This window comes from Sitodiplosis mosellana, unplaced genomic scaffold, assembly GCF_009176505.1.
Source record: "Sitodiplosis mosellana isolate CC-2019 unplaced genomic scaffold, AAFC_SMos_1.0 Smas_scaffold_6226, whole genome shotgun sequence".
In the NCBI taxonomy this organism is placed as follows: Eukaryota; Metazoa; Arthropoda; class Insecta; order Diptera; family Cecidomyiidae; genus Sitodiplosis; species Sitodiplosis mosellana.
In genome coordinates, this window is record NW_022601467.1 from 18184751 (window position 1) to 18207941 (window position 23191).

The 23191-nt window shown below is 36.2% G+C and overlaps 1 protein-coding gene across 3 annotated transcripts in view; it reads left to right on the forward strand.

Moving 5' to 3' along the window:
* LOC129579318 (uncharacterized) overlaps positions 1–22027 on the forward strand; it is a 93617-nt gene extending 71590 nt beyond the window's left edge. For all 3 annotated transcript variants that reach the window (XM_055469302.1, XM_055469303.1, XM_055469301.1), the window contains 8 exons: positions 10189–10231; positions 17368–18064; positions 18416–18666; positions 18833–19089; positions 19332–19494; positions 19859–19965; positions 20123–20376; positions 20530–22027. In XM_055469302.1, the coding sequence (XP_055325277.1) occupies positions 10189–10231; positions 17368–18064; positions 18416–18666; positions 18833–19089; positions 19332–19494; positions 19859–19965; positions 20123–20376; positions 20530–21452 (2695 nt within the window). In that variant the 3' untranslated portion in view covers positions 21453–22027. The remainder of the gene's footprint in view (positions 1–10188; positions 10232–17367; positions 18065–18415; positions 18667–18832; positions 19090–19331; positions 19495–19858; positions 19966–20122; positions 20377–20529) is intronic.
* The last annotated feature ends 1164 nt before the right edge of the window (positions 22028–23191 follow it).

Genomic DNA, 23191 nt, shown 5'->3' on the forward strand with positions numbered 1-23191 from the left:
TCTCTCTCTCTCTCTCTCTCTCTCTCTCTCTCTCTCTCTCTCTCTCTGCAATTCTATGTTTCCATGTCATATGCATCTATGTCATTATCAAATATACATTTTATAGGTCTGTGAAATGACAGCCTTTTGCTAATTGTTTTCATTTCGTTAGGTTAAAATTAAATTTGAATGCCGTTTTCACATGCTCGCACAAACTCATGCAATTTGCATTCATCTAATTGAAAAGACATTAAATGAGTAACATGGTGTGATCGCCCATTTCAAATATGGCACACATACATAACATACGGCAACATCGATAGAGAGCGAGAGAGAGAGAAAAACAATAATAATAATAATCAATTGATCACATAAATTTTGCAGAATGGCAGCTATTTATTTAGTCGGGTAATAACATTGCATGTTTACAAAGGCGAAGGCATTTAGCCGATGTTTGTGAACCGACATACAATCAAAATCGATGTTCAAAGTCACACACAGTTTCGAAAAGCACATGTGTTTTTAATTCAAATATAACTGCCTATCGACAACTTTATATCTTCGGTCATTCGATATACGTAAGTATATACTCCGGAATTTGACCATTGTCGATTTAGAGAAGACACTCGGAAAATTCGCCTTCGATTCCCATTGTCAGGGCACATTCAATATCCTCTGATAATAAATTGGGCCTGCTAGCAAGCATTTCCCATTGTCTACTTAAACAAACACCCAAACTATTAATTCAAACAAGAAAATAAAACCATCTTCGGGCGATGCCAAATGAATTAAGTGCGACAAAGTATAATCATATTATCGTTAAGACAATGTTACAAGGAATAGTAAGCAGTTTGCGAAGTGTTGTGTATACTATATGCGTATAGTTTGTGAAGGCCATAAAATGAAATTGCTAACTGTATTATAATGTGGTTGAGCCTTTTCATAGTATCGATAGCAATTATTTTCCATTTTATGGATATGCGCATGTATCGAAAGACTGATGGAAACTTTGAACTCTTCAATATTCCGGAATATTGACACTGTTGGCTGTGTATTGTGAACGATTCCATTTTATTCTTGTCATTTTTAATTAATGCATGTGTCAAATGTATCAAATTCTTCCTATAAGCTCCAATCACAGCCACTATGCTTGAGACGCACACACTCACACAATTCCATGAACTTATCTGAAATGAAATTATGAGCTAAAGCTTCAGGATAGATGATAAAATCTACGAAAAGTGACAACTTTTCATACGATGTGACACATTCATAGATTGTGTATGTACGTTTTTTTTCTATCCATTTGGAAATCATAACACAATGGACGTGTTGTCTGTCTCAATAAGATAGTCCCTCAGTTACACTAAATATAGCCCGAAAATTCGGTTGTCATTATTGATTTTGTATCATTTTGATTTCCCATTTTCATCGACAATAATACTCTCTCTCTCCTTCGGGTCTTTTATGAAATGCAGTTCACAAACTAATTAAACAAATGCACAATCATCAAATAGCTTATTTCCCGCATCAGTGTCCATAGCAATGTGGCAAAAACAGTTCATCGAATGTGGAACTTCTGTTCCAGTTTCATTTTCTCTCCCTCTTAGTCTTTCTTTCGTTTTCTCTATCTCGTTTGCCATGTGCAAATTGAGAAAAAAAGGCACGGTGAGAAGAAAATCGCCAACTTATTTCACACAGCACTATTGAGGCAATGCACGACCGCACGCGCTACAACTTTTCATGGGAATATGATGACGATGGGAAATCCTAGCCTCATAAAACCATATAATTCCATAATAAATATATTGTCATCGCATTTGAAATGGAAATGAAAGAAAAACCGAACGAAATAAAAATAAAGATGAGAAAACGAGAAATATAAATCCAACCGCGAAATTAATACGAATTCGTTGAAAAACCAATGCTGCGACTGAATAACGAGCCCAAGTAATTGGCGTGCATGATTGTTCACAAGTATTGCACTCCGAAATTTTTCATGGGTTTTAAAGTTAAGCCAACACAAATATGACAGAACTAAAAAAAAAAAAGTAAGACGACAAAAAATCACTTACAAACTCGTCGTTATCGTCGTCGAATGAAAAATAAATAAATAATGAAACGGAAATCTAAACCCTTCGGAAATATGATCCGCAGCACGTTAGGCATACAGTATATGCATATGTGAGCAATAAATGGGTATTTCAAGTGTATCGGGGATTAAGTTATAGTTACATGCTTATTTTCTGTCTAATCCGCACAATTTTTTTTCCTTTCTTTCTCAACACACAAAGTAAATTATAATTGGAAACTTATGTTCGTCTTTTGTGCCGCCATACCGCTGCCTCAACCATTCCCAATCATTTGTTGCAATGTTTTGTTCTAGTCGCATTTCAGTAGGTTTTTTTCTTCAGTTCTTTTGCCAATGCTGCATATGTATGGGGTTGGATGAAAAACTGGATGTGATTTACGTTTAACAACTTGTGTACAATTGATGAATATGCATGTTAAGAAGGGCTTTAAAAATGCAACGAAGCGATGAGCCAGCTGAAGACTCGAATTTTTTTTTAAACATAATATTGAACATTGAATCAAACTCCTTTCAACGCATACGAAATATCATAATTTACAAGGCATGGAATTCGATCCAAATGACAGCCATTCGTAGTGTCTACTTGAAGGTGTATGTTTGTGTGTGTGTTTTTCTCTTTTTCTGCCTCCCCGCTATATTGTACTAATGCCTATCTGTCAATCGTATTCGTGCATGTCGTTTAAAATGGATTTTTATTGTAAGTTGATGGTGGATATGCTGCTGACGGATTAACACAAGCACTGGTAATACACTAATGTGTGTATGTACCTATGCCTGTGGCTGTGCATCACCGTTATATTCACATCTGACATTTTAATCGCCTTAGTCTAGTACCAATCATACTTTGCTCGTTCACTCGCTCGTTTGCCCGCTCCGCCTTTATCCCATGGAATGTGATTCCACCGACGAGCGAGAGAGGGGGAGAGAACGAGCCAAAGAGCAATTGTATAGTGTATTTACCAAAGGCATTTCCATATATATACACATACACACACAAAAAAAATATCGGCATTCCATCAAATTCAATTACCATTCGGAGAACTTAAAATGTTTCCATTCCTTTTGACATTTTTTCGTCTTTCACTTCTACCCCTCGTCTTTTTTTCTTCTACGGAATCTCGCTTATTTTCCTACTTCCTTTCGCTTTGATCCCCATTCACGGTAAATAACACTACTTTTCGATTTGTTTCTAAAAATATTACCAACTGTTTATCGAAAAATATGCAACTCGTCTCTCTGCTATCTGTGAATATTCAATATTGAGTGAGTTGAGTGAGTGGTATTATTGGCCAAATGATGAACGAGGGAAAAAGATTTCCATCTTCATCTCGGTATTGATCCGCATTCGCAAAATCCTGGAGAAAAGGCTTTCAATGTCGAAGTTTCACTTTATTGCACGAATTTTGAAGGGAATTGCCGAAATTTATCGAAAACCGAATTTTGAACATTTTACATGTTCCATACGTCACGTAGCGTTTTTCCATATTCATTTTTAGAATGCTCAGCACTTTCATTTTATTGAAATATAGATTACTCTTGAAAAATTGAAGAAGAAAAAAAACACAATTCGTTCGCGCACCCAAATGGCATTCAATCGATACGCTATATCTGTCTCGAGGGCGAGAGGGAAAGAGAGAAATTAGTGAACATAAAAAAGTGTCTTTGTTGAAGGTACATCAATTCAAAACAGAAATACAAGAGAAGATGATTTTTGTGAGAATGCTTGATTTTCGTTTAATCGCATCGCTCTTATTTACGGATGAGATATCATGGATGGAAATACTTGGGATGAATCGCATTTAATTCCAGCCATGGAATATTAGTTAAAAGTAGCAGAAAGGAAAATTGTCTAGACTGCCACTTGCTATCAAATGCATTCAAATTCAATTTATCTGCTATCAATTATGTACGAAGAAAAGGATAACGAGGATAACACACGAATATGGAGAAAGAAATTTCTTCAGTCGGTAACCAGAGTATGAGTGAAAAGTTCTATTTTGTTTCATTTCTTTTTTTACTTTGTAACGAGATGTAGTGGGAAAAAATGGAGCGAAGGAAAGATTTAAATTTCAGTCGTCAATGTGAATCAACGACAACAGCACACACACAAACCAGCCAAATCAGATTACAAGCAGCCAACTTACAGGTTATAGTAGTGTCTTGAAAATGATTGCGCTGTGTATTGAATTAAGCGCGGAATTTAAGACTACTTTCGAAGTGGAGATAGAGAATATTTTAAGGAAATGGTTTCATCCTTCGGTGTTCTCTCTCTCTCGCTCTTTCGGTAAAACCCATTAGTAATCGTTTTCCAAATCTTTTTGTCGCCGGGACGGCCAGCAGCCATCCATTTGAATTAATGGAAATGCACGGTATATTTCAGCACTTCATTAATTCAATCACTAATGAGACTAAGCGTAGACGGTAGGTTTTCGTTTTCGACCCCATGGGTGTTGAATGTCATTCAACGCCACTAAGCTGTCGACATCTCTCTCCGGCTATACGGTAAACAACAGAACCAACACTGAACATGAAAATGACATGTTCAATTGTGTTTGTTTCGTTAGTTTCAACTGTGCCGCTACGAGAGGTCACTTTTGTCGTTTCTTTTTGTTATTTTACATATAAAATCAATGATATTAGACGAGGATGTTCGACCCACACACTAATGCATCCACACACACACACACACACACACACACACACGCTCATTTTCTATTTAATTACGAAAATATACATTTGATACATATAAATCTAACGGTATCAAATCGCAAATTCCCATCATGAGAATCTCATGAATACCATTTACTTCTAATGATGCATCCAAATGACCTGTGTCCACGTGTTGCCACTGGGTTTGTTGTTATTTGTGCAAGTTTTTTGTTCTACATCTTTCTTCTGCTTAATTTTTTCTTGTTTCGCTTGTACAAGAGGGTCAAACTCATGATTCTCATTAAAATTACTTAACGGGTGTTGCATTTCTTTCCTTTTTGCTGAATTAGACGAACAAAGTAAGAAAAAAACACTTCAGAATTGAACAGTAGACAGCGTGTGCATTGTCTCTGCATGATTTCCACTTCAATGAATGCCATTGCCATCGTCGCGGTAGAGCGAATCAGAGAACTACATTCGCATTGTATTGCTTCTTAGATACGTATGTTTTATAGAATATACACCTGCGTTGCATGCACAATGTACACTCACTTCGTTCGCTCACACGCATTCAATTACATCGCATATGGAGTTCTAAGAAAAATCAAAGAAGAAAATGGCAATTGGCTTGTGAGCGCGCAAGCGTTTCCATTTTTTTCCCTCTTTTGCGATTATGATTACAAATTTCATCTTTCCAAGGTGTGAACGAAGAAAAAGCAATGCTGAAAATAAAGCGCAAAAAAAAATTAAACGAAAAAGGCGACGATAGGAAATTCTTCGGTCTGTGTATGTGCACATTTCTTTTTTTCTATTCAGCTATCATTCTTTTCCCTTTCTCTCTCTCTCTCTCTCTCTCTCTCTCCCGATAAGTGAGGTGAATGTAACAGGTTTAATCAATGTATGTGCATTCAATGGGAGACAGACTTCGAATAAAAAAAAAATTGAAGAAGAAAATGAACCCAGGATAGAGAAGCTAAATTGGATTTTCATGGGGGATATTTATTCTAGCTGGTTTGACTTTGTCACTGGGCTACCTTTGATATGGCACACACACACACACACACACTTCAGACGTGATTGCCTTGAATTTGTTATGATTGACGGCCATATAGCAGTATAGTAGTATATTATATCGAGTAAGAGCAAATGAATCTCAGCACGAAATTCATTTGTGTGTTATCAATTCAGTGCATTCACTATCGTTTATGTCGTCATTACAAAAGTGAATGATTATTGACTGCGATGAGGTAGCCAATCGACGTAAAATCACGCTTCATTGCAGTCAACTAGTGCAAATCATTTTTCGCCAATTTTTCTCGTCTTTTTTCTGTGCACTACTACTCAATTCGCAATCGTACACCGACGATCACTGCGGAAGAATGCATTCTCATCGAGTGATGAGAGAGCGAGTCGAAGCTAAACAAAACGAAGAAAGCAAAAAAAAATAGCGATAGCGCGAAAAAAAGTTGGTTTTGATAGGTTGCCGTTGCAAACATGCATGTGAACTACACACAATACGCACCCGTTTGAAAATAAATGTTTACGAGTGGCGTTACATATTGAACAACAACATATGGCGGCCCATTCGTTCCATATGCAAATTTCGTTTGTGAATTCCGAATAAAATCCATTATACATCCATTCTTCGATGCGTTATAAAACCAAACGATGTGCCGAACGAACATTGTTGACACGGAGTACGAACGAGTGCGCACACATGCAAACACACACCATTGATTGCTCTATATTTCTTTGTTTGGCGTGAAAGTAACGTAAGTTTTTTTCCCCTTCTATTCGTTGCTCGTTTAAAACGCATTCGCGATTAACAAACAACGATTTCGAGTCGATATGAATGCAAGAAGAAAAAATGGCGATGGGAATTGTTTCAATCGACTTTTGATTAGGTTATTTTTTTCGTGTGCTCATTTGTTTTTTTTTAACAACATCTGCATTTCATGCGCTTAATTTGCATTAATATTTTATTAGAGGATTGGAGTGTGTGCATTTTCACGATTCGATAACGACTCTTTTTTTTCTATTTCTGACCTCAATTTTATTGGCGTAACTAGATTTTCTTAGTGAATCGTATGAACAAAAAAAAGGGATGATGGTAAACGGAACATAAATCGATTTTTTGTTGCATACTTTCTATCATTTACATGTGATATGGCGATATCTATTGAGATTATCGGATAAACAACGCAATGATTAAGTCTGAAGATTTATAAAAGAAATTGAATTACCACTGTGACAAGAGGATTCAAAACAAAACCAGAAAATTTTTGCGCTATGCAGAGATAGGACAAAAGGGTAATTGGAAGGAGTTAATGATATGTGCGACTGAATTAAGTTAGACATACTAAACATGTCTCTTTTCTGTTATGTGTGTGTGCGTGCGTGCATGGAAAAGTATCTACAATCTGTCTAGCATTCATGTTTGATAACAATGAGCAATGAACAGAAGTGTAGAAATTCAAGTGGATTGTCATAAGTCTCAAGATCCAAATGGCTGATGTACTCTTCGTAGTGTTTGTTCTTTTTGTTGATGTTTCATTGAGATTAGAACGTCAACCATATGAATTTATCTCATAAATTACGTGGTACTTAGGTAGAGAGCGAAAAAAAAACATGTTAAGAGTTTTGCTTAGAAAATATTTTCCTTCCAGTTTGTAAACGTGAAAAATGAAAACGAAAATATGTTGATATCAAGTTGAAGTGTGTGTGTGACTGACTCCGAAATTCCATTACACATGGAAATGTGTGTAATTCAACGTTATGCGTAGACAATTGCTTGGGAAGCGTGAATTCATTGCCAATGTTTGTGATTAAATGATGTAATCGGCCTTGATTGTCAACGCAGTGTAAGTGATTGTTTTGAAGTTTCAATCATTTCATAAGTGAAATCGAAGAAGAAGAAGAAAAGAGAGGGAGAGAGAGAGAGAGAGGAACAGAAAAAAAAAATCGTACACCCATCCAGTGTCGCCGCCAACGTTAAATATTCTACAAAATGAATGAACATGCGTTGAAAATGCTTACATAAGCCGCTTATTAAGAAGATGCCTCCAAGTCTGCACCATAAATATTTTGTTTTGATTCACCAAGTGCCATACACAATGCATTTGGGAGTGAACGAGCTGGGATGCGATGCATGTGTTCCGACATTTGATTTTGCATCAACTGGCGGAAGTTTGATGAAAGCGTGAAAACACGTATCATCATCATTTTCATCATGTGTGTGAAAACCATGCTCTTCTCCACTGTGTAAAGTATTGCATACACTTTCTTTTGATTGCGATGAGACGAAGCTAGTTACCGCCACCGCCGTCGTCGTCGCGTACACACATACAGTCCGCATTGAAGCCCCCGTTTGAATGGACGGGTGTCATTGAACGATGTGTAACTTAACAAATGCATATTTACTTAGTGCATGTTTGCTGGAAGTCTAGCAGACGTTATGATGTGAATTATATGTGTGCTAGCGCACTGTAATCGGTATCTCTTCTGTGTTTGTTGTTTAATAAATATTACCAAACCAAAAATAAAGCATTCGGTTTCCATGAATCGGCATGCAACCATGTGTGGCAACCGACATAAATTCCCTTGATCAGCTGCATACACACTGTTTTAGGATCTAGCAGATTGCGCGTGAACTCTCAAGCCGCAAGTCGTCTTTAATTTCAAAAACAGGGGCGAGAAAAACAAGAGAAAGACGGCGACGGCGACGCCAACAGTGAGCGAGAGATATTGTGAATTCACGTGATGTGTTTGGATTGCGGCAGATAACGTTTGGCTTCGTTCTTTGTTATTCGTGTCATTAAATCTCGTTGTTTTCAAACACGTTGCTTATTTTTCCACGTTATTCATGCTGAATAAAAAGCAATGCCAATATTTACCAACGGAAGTATGGGGGGTTGTTTCACATTGACAACCATCAATCGCTCTCTATCTCGACGACAACATGCCATGAATGGATATGGCCACTTCAACGTATTTGCTTATTTTTTTACTCTCTGCATTTTGAAAAAATTAAAACAGTATGTGCACGTCTGTGTATATGGAGTCAACTCAACTTTTAGATTTAATATTTCCTTTGATTGACCGGGAGAAGTGATTCCGCTTGACCTGAGTTTCATTGCACATGGTCAATATTTAACGTTCCAATACATCTACGAACAACATCATACATTTCGAAATCGAATTTATTCATATTTGATCAAACAAATTGGACCTTTCCTTGGATTTGTCGATTTACTTCTTGAAGAAGTTGGTGTGTTTTTTCCTTTTTCTTTTCAACTGACGGATATGTGGGCCGTTCATCGAATTACACAAATCGATATTTAAACATTCGTGCAGCTGATAAACATTCAGTGATGGAAACGAGCCAACGCTTGATCGGCCGACACGCACATAGTAGCAGTGTGAGAACGGTGATAACAGTAGCAACAGCTATAGAAAACGATTAAGCATCCGATTTCTAAAAGAAAATCAAATAAAAAGAAGAAGAAAAAAAATTCTAAACAAATAAAAATGGAACGAGAAAAGTATTGAATTACGTCAAAGGAAAAAAGGGAAACGCATGTGCTGCGTTTGCATGTCAAAGCAGATGGGACTTCTTTTCTTCTTCTTCTTCTTCTTTTCATTCTCATCGTCTTTTGAGTGGCAATTCCTTTTCATCCAAGCGATAAATCTAACAGAATCTGTGGTACTCAATTGTGCCGCTTCAGCTCAAACTCTTGTTCACATCAAAGTCGTTCATATTCTCAAGAAAAGGCCTGCATATTAACAACGGGTTTCGGAATTGTGTCTGTGTGTATATAGAGATGCGGTCGCATTGCGCGTTGCCTCTCACATAGAGGAAAATAAAAAGAAAAAAAACACTTCGATTAGCTTTTCTCTTTGAACAAACATCTACTCGTGATATGTGTCAATTATTCGATTGACATTCTATGTAATAGAGTGGTGATAAAACGTCATCGGATAAAACGCCTAACGAAATGGGCATTAATGGAATTCACTCCGCAATTTACGTAATCATATGTGTCCTTATCCGATGGTACTTCACCATTCATCAATAGCGTGAGCGGACGCGGGCGCGAAATGCAAATAATTCCAACAACCTTGAGAAATTTGTCGTTTTGTGTGAGCGTCTGAATGGGAATATGGTCTATATAGCATATGTACCGTATATTCTATCAATATTTTGAAATTTTATCCGATGACACAATCTCGGCATTCAATTGAGTAGCACATTGTGATTTATGTGATGTGCGATACGAGGGCAACCAAGATTATTGTTAGCAAAGTAATAATGATTTTTGCGATTGATATTTAGTGAAAGGCTGTTAGGCATGTCCAATCATGCACACATCATGCTTTCTACATTATCTTTAGCCTCATTATTTAAAGATTTCAAATAAATTCTAATGATTTTGTTTTTTTTTCTCTTTTTTTTCAATGTTTCTTTACAGTTGTACCAGAAACAATGAGAGTCGCGTGATTCACCCGCATTTGGTAAGTATTTTTTGTGATAATATTGAATCTGGATCAAGTAATAAATGGTAGTAGATGTCGATTTTACATTAACGTATAGATTGTCATTTTTTTTTTCGTTGGGGTCCATTACACGATAACAATCTATTCGATTTCTATTTGGTCTGATAAGGTGCTCGGAAACAAAATCATCGATTTACCTTTGGCACAATGATATGTTGTTGGTAATTTTGGTCGCAACCACGTTATATTTATAGCGAATTTTTATTTCGAAATAGCAGTTACTATATGCTATTATGACACCATTCGACACTTAACTGCCAACGACCGAATGTACGTTATTGATCTCAATTCTTTGTAATCAGTTATACAATATATAAAAACTAGTATAAAACATTGTGTGGCGAAGTGTTATTGCTATTTTGTTTCGGTGTTAATAATAAAAAAAAACTAAATTCGAAGGAAGAATGCGCGAAAATGTGAATTTACATAGACAATGGCAGAGAGACCGAATCAATTGACCTTCTGTAGTGGCGTTTGTACGAGAGCAAAGCAAAGCAAAGCAAAGCAAAAAAAATACCAGATACGGTCTATTCACATATATTATAAAAACATCTTGATCGCTCATCACTCAACATGCCATGTTTATCACATCAATTGTTGAGTACCTCATGTCTTTATTTCAATAGATACCATTTGACTTCTTCTACGGAATTAATTCACCATACAAAAGAGCTGCTTTTAGTTAAATTATCGAAAATTGATTTTTTTCGAAGTCTTACACAAAAACCAATGACTTCTTTCTTTTCTTCATATTTTGGCTATTATTTCTTTACAAACATGCCCCCATACAACGAAAACGAAAGACGACTAAAAACCATGGTTACTACCAAAATATATCAATCATGATGATTTTACCATCTTCTTCACAAAATGAACCAACAATAAAAATAAAACATTTTTCCATTTACTAAACGATTCTTCTATTGTAGTTGGTTGGTTTCTCTCTGTTTCCAAGTGAATACATTGATACTAAAACATAAATAATGGATGCAGTTTTTTCGGTGTTTTCTCGTATCTCGTCCTGCTCAACAAATATTCTCATGGTGTATTTCTTTTTCCCATTTTTTTTTAATTTACAGTTGGAGTTTTTAAAACTGGCAAGCTATAATTATATCCATTTATGTAGCCAAAAATACACATTGTGATGATAAATTCCTGGAAGAGCATTCATCGCTCGTTTTCTCCAATTTTCGTTTCTTTTTAATTTTGTTGCTCTTTATAACATTCGAGAGTGGTGTGTGAGTATGTGCAGTGGAAGCATAAATGCATCATCATTTTTACGGTTGTGTATTCTTTATGCGGCATTGACTTGAAGCAGCAGGAGCAACTCTCTATCGCAATAACATAACATTTAAAGATGTGAACGCAGTGGAACGACTGCATTTCGATTGAATGTGTGTTTAGTTGATGTACACATTACTTTTCCTTCTTCGTTTGTTTTTTTTTCGGAACTCCAAAGTTCAATGGCATTAAGCAATGATCGTCGCTGCATTTAAATGCTACCCTAGAGAAATCTAGCGTATGTGAGAAGAGCAATGCATATATGAGCTGTGAACACGCAACAATATGTGTGTAATGTGTACCTTATCTCTTGCATTGACAATTTTTGAAAACTGAAAACAAATATCATCGCCTGTTTCACCATCATCATCATCATCATCAGTCCTAAACAAAATGCTAAGCGTATGGAACAATCGCAAATGACATCCCATTTATAGAATTATTTAGTTTTTTTTTTTGGTATTGTAGTTGGATGTTTATTCGGATCCCCTCATTCTACTCTCAATTTGACGTTCATTTTTCTCTTCCTGCCATCGTCTTTTCAAATCAATTACGCTAGCAACATTTATTAAATGTCTATGAGCTGAGCTTGGCATTGTTCGTACATTGCTCTCTCTCTCTCTCTTTATCTACTTCTCGTCTCTGGCAATTGTTTTGGGTGTTTTAGTTTATACGTTTTTGATGCTGCTATCCGTCCAGCAATAACGGAACAAACAACAGAAATGCCTCTTGACATGCTTATAATAACATTTTATCCTTGTAGATCTAAACTAAGAAATGAAGACATTTTCACTGATATATCCACTGCGTGTCTTTTGTGGGTGCTTGTGTTGCATTGCGTTAAAGTGATGACAGAGCGTTAAGACTCTAACATTTTCATCTATTTTTGAGAATAAAAAAATCGACGAGAACAACAAAAGCAGAAAAAAAACACGTAACAAATGTGTCGCTGAGCATAAAAATGGGAATACAGATTTGTTACAGCAACAACCGAACATAAAATATTGTTCCCTAAAAACGTTACATGAATTTCCATCTAACGCGAGTGTAACATGAGTTGCATTAGAAACAGTATTAGCTCATGTTTCACTCGCGTTGGATAGAAATTCATGTAACGTTTTTAGGGAACAATATTTTATGTTCGGTTGTTGCTGTAAAAGATCTGTATTCCCATTTTTATGCTCAGCGAGACGAATCTACGACCAAACCATTTACCCATTTGCTTTTAATTGAAAGCAAGTCTCAAGTGTTCATTGTTGATACTTTGTTATTTTGTAAACACTTCTTGCCAGTAAAATGGAAAAGTTGAATGGAGAACAGTGAATAAAAATGAAAATGATTCAAATCGACAAACAAACGGGCACCATGGTTCATTCAGCTCTCTGGTCGGTTGGCTCGAAAGTATTTTTCAATTGCTTGGATTTACTTCATTTTATCTTTCACACCCTCCCTCCCTCTTTATATATGCTTTTAATTTCATTCTTGAGACACAAATGCGCACAATTTTAATTAATTTGTGTGTTTCCGCTGCTGAGAATATTTTGACGATTCGTCATCTTTATCATCATCGTCATCACTGCTGGATGGAATACTATAGATACGGATAAACTGTAATAAAACTTTGACATTGTCAAAACACACGCTCTCACATAGTGATACAGATAAAGAAAGCGAAAGGGAGTAGACGGGAAGTCATTCTCTTGTAATGATGTGTCATAAAGAAGTTGAACCATAATTGTAAACATTGAACATTGTTCAGCTATCTCAATCCTTCATTTCGTCAACACTTCCTCTGATACATTTCGGTTAATATCATCGAGTGCTTTTCATGTAAAATATCATCATCATCGGCAATGTGTTATGTCAGCGCGTTGCTATATTATGTCGCAAACACAAAATTTGTGAAATAGAAATCGAATGGTCATAAAATTCGAAAGAAAAACGAATGCAAAAGTAGCTTTTGTTTACTAATCTGTTAACGCCATAGGTCTTACTATTGTTTTATCATGAAAATGCAATCAATTCGTATGATTCATTCGACATTGTAAATATTGAATCGAAACAACAGGAAAAATGTGTGTAGCTTGAGTAGCAACGCTAAGTGATATGGGAAAATGGTTGAAAAACGATACAATATTTTAATTGAGATTTTAATTAGAAGCCCCTATTGAAAAGAACCATTTTGTTCAGATGTTGCCGCTGCTAAACGCAGGCAATAATCAACAATAATGAGTATTTTGTGTTAATTAATGCCGGCTCATAGTAAATGATTACTCCAAGCATCAGATAACCTATGGTTTTATAGCTTAATATACATACTTAGATGTATGAACATTGAATAGGCTCACGCATCCAAATGTTTATTTACAAAAATGGCCGAAATAGAATGAAGACGATTGAACATAGAGTTTGAAATAGAATGAAACAAAATCGACATTGTATTTTACATGTTATATGTAGCCATTTAATCCTGGTGAGAAATCAATAAAAAAATCCATTCCATTTGAAATGTGATTCAATGTCTACAACATTGAAAATGATTTCCCAAATTTTGAATATTTTTCTTGATTTCTTGTTTTTTTTTGTAAAATAGAGAGGCCGCTGACGCCTTGTCCGATTGAAAAACCGATAAAATGTCGATGATTCAAAGCACTTGAAGATGAATGAATGAAATGGAATTTCAATCACGCAGTCAAAGTTCGGTTTAATTGATGTGAGGGAGTGGCAAAGGAAGATTCCTTATTTCTAAACAAATATCAACCGATTTGGACCTTTTGCGCTTCGTCTTGTGCCTTCTCCTTTATTATTATTGTGGCACCAAAACACATATTGATTAATTTGTGATCGGGTATGCGAGAGAATACCAGCAAATAGGAGTGAGTGCCAAAGAGGGAAAGATGAGGGAGAGAGAGAGAGAGAGAGAGTATAAATTACAAGAAGGGACGACCATCGACCACCCATGGCACTCCACATACACAGAATACACTTGTGATGGAATCACTCCACATGAGCTTGGGTAATCACACGAGCAAAGAATGCGAGATAAGGATTGAAATGAAACCAGTTTCGGTCTAAACGGGGGATAAAGAGTGTGAGCTTAAAAATTTTTCCACTGTTTTTGTTTGCCGGGTATTGATTTTATTAGGACAGAACTTTGTCCAATACTCATCTGAAAAAATCAATAGATATCATCATACGAAAAGTGAGTTAGAGTAAAAGAGACCAAATGATGGAATCTTACGTTTGTTTACATTTGAAGGAATGTTACCGGAGAATTGTGTGCCTTTAACTTGTTCTTTGCGCGCTATTTTTCGGACCTGTTTGACCTTAGTGCAAATGAAACTTTATTACATTCACACTTTTGCCATATCTAAATTGGAATCACGTTCGATTTCAGTTTTTATGAGAAACCGCACTCTGCGCTCCCAAAACGTATTGGTTATTTATTTATTTGTTTTCTTTTGAATCTCTCTCTGTACTCTCGCCCTCCCAACGACGTGTCTATTATTTTGTTGACATTGCTTTCAGGGTGTCAATTCCAATAGGAGCGTATCTTATCGTAGTGAATCGTGCTTTTTTTTTCAATACTTCGATTGATAACTAAATAGCTGATTGTCAAGCAATCCGTAAATCTCTTGTTGAGATATTTCCTGTCTTTGTTGCACACCTTCATTGTTAATATTGTCTATCTATGTTGCTCGACATTTAAATGAGTTAAAATATTTCGATCGAATATCTAACTCGATCGATTGTGGGCGAAAAATTCAATGAGCCAGCAAAATTTTCCCCGAAACCATAAATGACAGTAAAAACAAACGCGACAAAAAGAAATGGAATCCATATCGACTCTTAGCAAAATTGCCGATGATAACAGAAAATGTCGGTATGCGGCACACTCAACAATGTCGGTGGTGGTGGTGGTGGTGTATGCTTGTATGTAATATAATTGAACGGGCCAACGTAAGACAATTCATTGTTTATACATTGAGCAATTCGCAATTCAATGCCAGCTCATGGTTTTTTTTTATATTTCTTCGTAAAATAAACGTACTAATGCCAGGAGGGAAAAGAAAGAGTGCGCGCACCACATTGCAAACGCTTCATTGTAAGAAGAAGAAGAAGAGGAAGACGTCAAGAAAATACAAATTACCAAGCGAATATGATTTTGATTTGTATTTAATATCAAATCGGCTTTTTAGTATACAATGTTAAGCGCGCATAGCTCGCTGTACGTTCGTTCGTTTTGGTTTATTGAATGGTGTTCAGTTTTATCAACAGTCAACACACATCACGCAGTCAGACCTCTTTTCGTTTTTGGGCTGGGAAGTAAATAAGCCGACTCAAAAAATAATAAAGATATCAACACAGTAGCAAACTGCATGCCATTGCCACCGCTAAATACTCAGTACAGTACAGTACAGTACAGTATCAAGTGAACGGGAAAAAACGATTTTTGCGGCATTTTTCGTAAAATCACATCGCATCGCATTCACATTTACCTTCGTTAATTTTTTCTTCTTCTACGTTTGGGTTGGGTTTTTTTTTTCTTTTGTTTTCGTTCGTGTAATTTTTGTGTGTTTTGGTTTTATTCACGTTCAATAAATCAAATTCAAAAAGTGCGTTTCCCCGTGGTCGTAATTAATTTGTTTTTCTTTTTCGCTGGTTGTGCACATTCTAGTACGAATTTATAACAAATAAAGAAAATTTATATATATTGTATTACAAAGTGAATAGAGAGAGAAAGAGAAGAAAAGCGCGCACAAAATTTAAAGCGTGCACATGCACAAGCACACATATATCGTTTTTGCTGAACAAAAATTGAATACCTTATTTGATTATTAAACGGTGTGTTTGCTTGATTTGCAATCATTACACGCGATGTGTTCAATAAAAAGACTTACGCGAAAAATAACAATATACCAGAAGTTCTTTGCACCGTTGCAAGTTGATTGATAATACAGAAAGAGAGTGAGAGAAAAAAGCACGGTAATAATAGCATACATAGCATAAGAGAGAGCGTCAGCACTCTTGCTGTGGCCTGAAAGGAATTTGTGCCGTTTTTTTTGTTATATCGACGGGGGAGAGCAAACCAAATTGTTGTGGCAAAGTGAGCAGCCGCACAAAGAGGTGAAATAACGTGAAAAAAAAACATTGTGGCTTTTCTGTTCGAATTTCATTATTTGGCCGAGAAGAGAAAAACAATCGTATTTTGGGTGATTTTTTTTTTTCGTTGGTGTCGCTGTGTCGCTCTATCTCTCACTTACCTGGGGTTGATCGAGCTATGAAGGGAAAGTACGTTGTACAGGTAGATAATATTCAAAATTATATCACGGCAATACACTGTGTTCATAAAGGTTATCATGTGTGTTTATTGTGTGTGAGCGCGAACGCTCGAATGATTATCGAAGAGACACATCGCATTCGATTATTGTTAATAATAATAATAAAAAAATCTCCAAGGAATTTTCGTTAATAGGCTGTCAATCCAGTACTTGATAAATCACTTGATAAATGTTCAACAGTTTTATTACGCGCGAATTGTTGTTGTATCGATTTGAGGAATTATCGTTATCATCGATTTGCTCAGTCTTCTGTTTCGTTCATTTCATCTTTTATTGGTCGAAGGTTTTTTTTTCTGCCTATTAAACGACATCATCTTTTAGTTACTCATCGATTTTTGATTCCTTAACAACCATTGCTATTATTGCTGTAGTATTTCTATCCAAAAAATGTGAGACTAATTGTTCTTTGTTGTATGACTAATACTAATTTTTGTGTATGTTTTTTTTTCTTCTCGTTTAATTTTGTTGCAGACCAATCAAATGAGAGCCGTTTCAAGTCCATCATTGTGTGAGAATCCGCTGGATACGGTTAAATGTCCAAAGAAACCGCGACGCGAAGAAGCTGTACAAACGGTTGAAACGCATCCACCGCAAAGCATAAATACAACGACCAGTGTTCTACAGAAATTCCGAAAGACATTTTCAAATTTAAAAGGCAAATCATCATCGATCAGTTCGACCAACGGAACGGTGGCCGTAGCACCGATAAACGGTGTTGGTTCGAATCACGTATCAAACAATTCATCAGTTGCATCGATCAATAGTAGTAACGCGCATCCAATGGTGAACATGACAAATCCATCGTTTGACAGTGCCGACATAATCAAATATCGGTTCGGCCCATTGATTTGGCGAACGAGCAAAGAGCGACGCAAGACCAAACATCATCGTCGTGATAAATGCAACAGTGGCGATTCCGGTATACAAGTGGAATTGGAAAATGATGAAAATGTGATTTCGAACGATGTGACCGACGGTTTGAACGCATCACCATCGTTTAATGTACGTGTTCGACGTGCCAATTCAGCCAAAGTTGCATCCAATTCGATGGCATCCTCCGCAAAAGCACGAGTTTTGAAGCGTAACGAAGGTTCCGACAAACTATATTTAACACCGATTCCTGGTCGTTCGCTCAGCCAACCATACGGACTCAACCAAATCGCACCATGTAAGTAATGTTTTAGTTGGTGTATACCATTTGTCACAATTTTTTTTTTCTGTTCGTTTTCGTTCGAGTTTTTCTCGCATGCATCGCTTCCTATCAAACTTTTACTCATTTTGCTATCTTGTTTTTTTTTTTTCATTTGCAAAATGAAACATTTTCACATGCACATGTGGCGCATCAAAGCGTATCTAATTGTTGCAAAAAAAAAGAAAAAAAAATTAAAGAAAGAAAAATGAAGCGGCACTTTCGTTTGAGTTTATATGGTATATTTATCGAATGCATTGATGCATTACATTTGGAAGAAGAAAAAAAACTAAAATGGGTAATTCTCATTGGAACTTTGTGCAAAAACAGATGCCGATGATAGTGACACTGACAGCGAACCAGTCGAGAATGGTATGGCACATCAAACGGTTTACGCTGAAGTGCTGTACACATTTAAAGCGGTTGGTGCAGAAGAGTTAAGCCTAGAACGAGGTGCTCTTGTCGAAGTACTTCGCATTGAATCTGGTCCTTGGTGGTGGGGACGAGTCAAAATGGATGCAATCCTTTGTGGTCCACAAAATGAACCGCGCCAGGGATGGTTTCCAAGAGATTTTGTCAAAGTAAGTACTCTCATCCGTAAGGGTGGATTCATTCATTCGTGTTTAACCGTCGACCGCACAATTCATAGAAATCTTGCACGCATATAATTCGGTCATTATTTCTTCCTTTGCTTTTTCAACTAATGCATAATTTTCTTTTCAATTATATCAATTACGCACATCGTAGGTTATCGAACCATTTCCACGGCCCAACAAAAATGCAAACGCACAACAGCCGAGCATGCAACTAACAACAGATCTTAATAACTGTGATATCGAATACGTTCAGCAACCAATTTCTCCAGTTTTATCAAAACAACACGAAACAACCGACTCGATGCAACCCAGCCAAATGTCCAACGAAGCAATGAAGGAGAATGTCACTCGTGAACTGCTCGAAACCGAGGAAAACTATGTGAAACTTTTGTCATCGCTGTGTATCGGGTAAATGTTATGATTCTAAAATGCTTTGTTGTTGTTTTAAATAGAATTCCTTGCAATGTACTCAATATTTGCTTGACATTGTCGTCATCGTGATCGAAGACGACGACGGCGGCGGCGACGACGTTTGAAATGTTGAATATTGCAATAAACAAGAAACACATTTATAACAATCAAAATACGTTCGTGCTCTCTCTCTCTCTCTCTCTCTCTCTCTCTTTCTCTCTCTCTTTCTCTCGTTGCAGATATCTTAAAGAGCTCCGACAACATCCAAGCGTTTTTCCAACCGAAAGTTTGATTCTCATATTTTCCAATATCGAGAAGATTTTTCGCTTCCAGCAAAAGTTCCTCGATGGATTACGTTACGGCATCGAGCACAATAAAATCGCTGAGACATTTTTGGAATTTGTAAGTTTATTTGTTTTTTTTTCATCGTCTTGCGGTGTTTTGCTCTTTGTTTCGCTCTCACTCTTATATGCAATTTATTGAATGCAGTTGAACGTAATTTCACTTGAAAATTGTTGAAATAAAATCGGCATTGCAATTATATTAAGCGTCCATTTAAAAAGTTTTAAAGCTGCTAACTGCTATTGCTTCTACTGCTGTTCACTTGCAAGTGATTCCAATGCAGTTTTTTTTCGCCGTTTTATTTGGCTTTGTTTTTATTTTTGTGTGTTGCGAACAAACAACAAAATGTGAGAGAACAAAAAGTCACCGTACAAACGTTCAAATATGGCAAAATAACAAATGATTTTCTCATTTTCTCGAGCAGCAATCGGATTTTATGGTTTATTCAACCTATTGTAATTCATATCCACGTGCACTGATGGAATTAGAAACATATACAGGGAACTCGGATGCTATGGCTCTGCTCGAAAGGTATGTGTACAGTTGAAGTGCGTTGTTCTCGATGTGTATCACCAATTTAAATAAATTTGTGTGTGTGTGCATTCGATGATTATTTTTTTTCCGCTTTGATTGCTTTTGCTCGATGATACTCATTCGATTTTTTTCTTTTTGTTGCGTTTCGTTTCAGTTGTCGTACTCAACAAAACTTACCGGAATTGCCATTATCTGCACATTTGCTGGCGCCAATTCAACGCATTTGCCGCTATCCATTACACTTGAGTGAACTAGTCAAACATTCGCTGTCGAAACAGGATCTGATACGGCTGCATGAGGATGACGATAATCGTCATCATCATGTGGACATCGATTCGCTCGATTCGAAAGAATCATTCGAACAGGCATTGGCATGCATGAAACGTGTCACGGAAATGGTTAACGAAGGTAATTCATTTACACCTTATATACAAAACCATTCGACACCTTCATTTTTCCTACTCCATTTTTTTCCGCTTCATCATTGCAATGATGGAATTTTATTTCTCATGTATATTGAACGTGTGTGTGTTTTTTTTTCTTCTTTCCTTCGCTTCGCAGGTAAACGGCATAGCGAGTATTTGTCGCGCATCCAGGCTCGCTTCGACAGTTATGAAGGTCCACCAATCAGTGTTCACAGCACCCGTCTATTTTTGCAAATTGATGCAATTCGCATGACGCCAAACATTTGGAATAACACATATACGCTGTTTTTATTCGATCGCCAATTGATTTATTGCAAAAAGGATTTACTCAAACGCACCAATTATATTTATAAGGGCCGAATATTCTTAGATAGTTGCCGTATTCTTAATCTACCGGACGGTCGAATGTTTGGACTGACATTGAAAAATGCGTTGCGCATTTTCTGTGAAACGCGAAAAAAGTGGTTGGACTTTTGTTTTCGTAGCAGCAGCAGTAAGCTGCGGTTTTTGAATATTTTGTCGGCCGAACGGCAATTTTGCGGCCAAAGTTTGTTTGTATCGGAAATAGCTGGCATCGATGATGAAATGTTTGATCGTGAATTCCAACCGACAAACAATGATTACGTGTGCAGTGACAGTCCGATGGGCAGTAGTCCCGATGATAATTCGGCTTCGTTGCATATCAGCGAACGTGGTATTGATGTGGAGAATTTGAACGTTGTAGCCACAAATGAAAAACGCAATTCGAACACATCGCTAAAGCATGGGAAATTCAAAAAATCCGATACACTTCCAAAGAAATCACGTAAATTGGGCAAAGAACAAGGCCAAATGAGTTTCGATTATCAATCGAATTCGTTGGGTCGTAAACGTATTGGAAACTGGTTCGGTCGTAAAAGTAAGAGTACGAATTCAACACCGTCACAAAGTCCAACGCATCAGCCAATTATCATAGCGTCCGTGAGCTCCGAAGAGAGCTCATCACAGTCCAGTCCTGCGATGGAAGGTCGTCTATCGCATAACAACACCAATAATAAAACGATAACCACATCGTCCTGAGAATACGAGAGCACTCTACTGTAGAGCCAACCCCTTTCATGTTCAAGCGCTGATTGGCTCAACTATTCAAAAATGACCCTTTTGCCTCTTGAATTTGTATTTTTGTATAGATGAGTTATTTTTCATCTTCTTCATTTAGTTACAATATCATTATTATTATTATTTTGTATCATTATCGATTGTTAGTATTTATTAACTTTAATATTGTGTGATTTGTTCCATTCATTTGTCCAAAGTGCGAAACTAAACTTACTGCAAATAGAGAGGAAATATTATGAAAAGCTAAATAAATGGAATCGAAGAAATTTCAATGAAAAAGTTATTTGAATGGTCAATCAAATTCGAAATGAATAAGAAAAAGCGAACTCCAAGAAATATGACTGTTTCAATGATAAATTAATGAATTTAATTAATTACCTACTATTATCTTAGTATTAACATAAACGAAGAAAAAAAAAGTAATCAAGACGTATTCAATGAAATTATATTCATTCAATTTAATGGTACTAACAAGAAAGAAAAATACCGGAAAGGAAAAAAAGTCAACGTATTAAATGATCCCATTTAGAAAACAATTTTTGATTTTTTTTTCTGTTTTTTATTCATTTATTTTTTCTCGAAATTTTACGTTTTTTTTTCTTCTCAAAAAGTAGCAGGGAAAAAAATACAATTAAAAATGCTTATCAAACAATTGACAATTTGAAATAATAGCACAAATATAGGAACTGATCACATTTTCATACACCATTTTTCTTGTGTGTGGAATCGAGCATGCAAAAAACAATAACAGTTTGTCATTGATAATGTTGATACTATGTATAAACGCACACACCACAGAATTATGCAAGGAAATAACCGAAAGTGAACCATGCGAACAAGGAAGAGAAGAACAAAAACAAATTTTAATTTATAAAATTGGAACGGATGAGATACACATCTCAATCGTACGACAACACACACAGAGAGAGGAAGAAATGACGTGTATTTGATTTTTCAACGTAAGTATTTGTAGCAAGCACTATGTGTTTTTTTAACAAAAAAAAACCATTTAAAAGCAAAGAAAAAAACCCAAGAAAAAAAAACAATAGACCAGACACATACGCACGCATATTTGCAGGCTATTTTAAACGTAAAAGAACCTTAGCTGTCTGAATGGCAGGCAAGTAGTAAAAAAATACCACCAAATGATGATGATACAGAAATTTATCAAATTTTCCGTTTCTTTTTCGAGATGTATTTTTAGTATTTCTGTATGTGTAATACAAAATCACTACTAATTGTTAATGAAAAAAAACCACTTGGATGAGCACCATATTTACACAGGAGGAAATCACTTTGATAAAATGACAATGAATCGAAGAATTCGATTTGCTGTCTAATAGACAAATCTCTCTTTCTTCTGATAAAAATGAAGCAGAAAAGGAAAACCCAAATCGATAAGATTGAATAGTATTTTGAGCCTAACAATATTCAACGTCATTCCAAACGATTGATGTGATGTTGATGATTGTAACATTTTGATTTGTACAACTTGAAGATAAGCACGAGTGAAATTCTCACACCACACATTTCACACATAGTACCAATGATCGAATTGAAGGTAACAAATCGCCAATTCTAAGAAATTTGTTTTTTTTTTTTTCGTTGGTTCAATGTTAGCCAAGGTTTTTTTTCGCTCATCAAAAACGCAAAAAAACAATCCCATTGAAAATAGATTTAATAGATCGTTTTGATTTTTT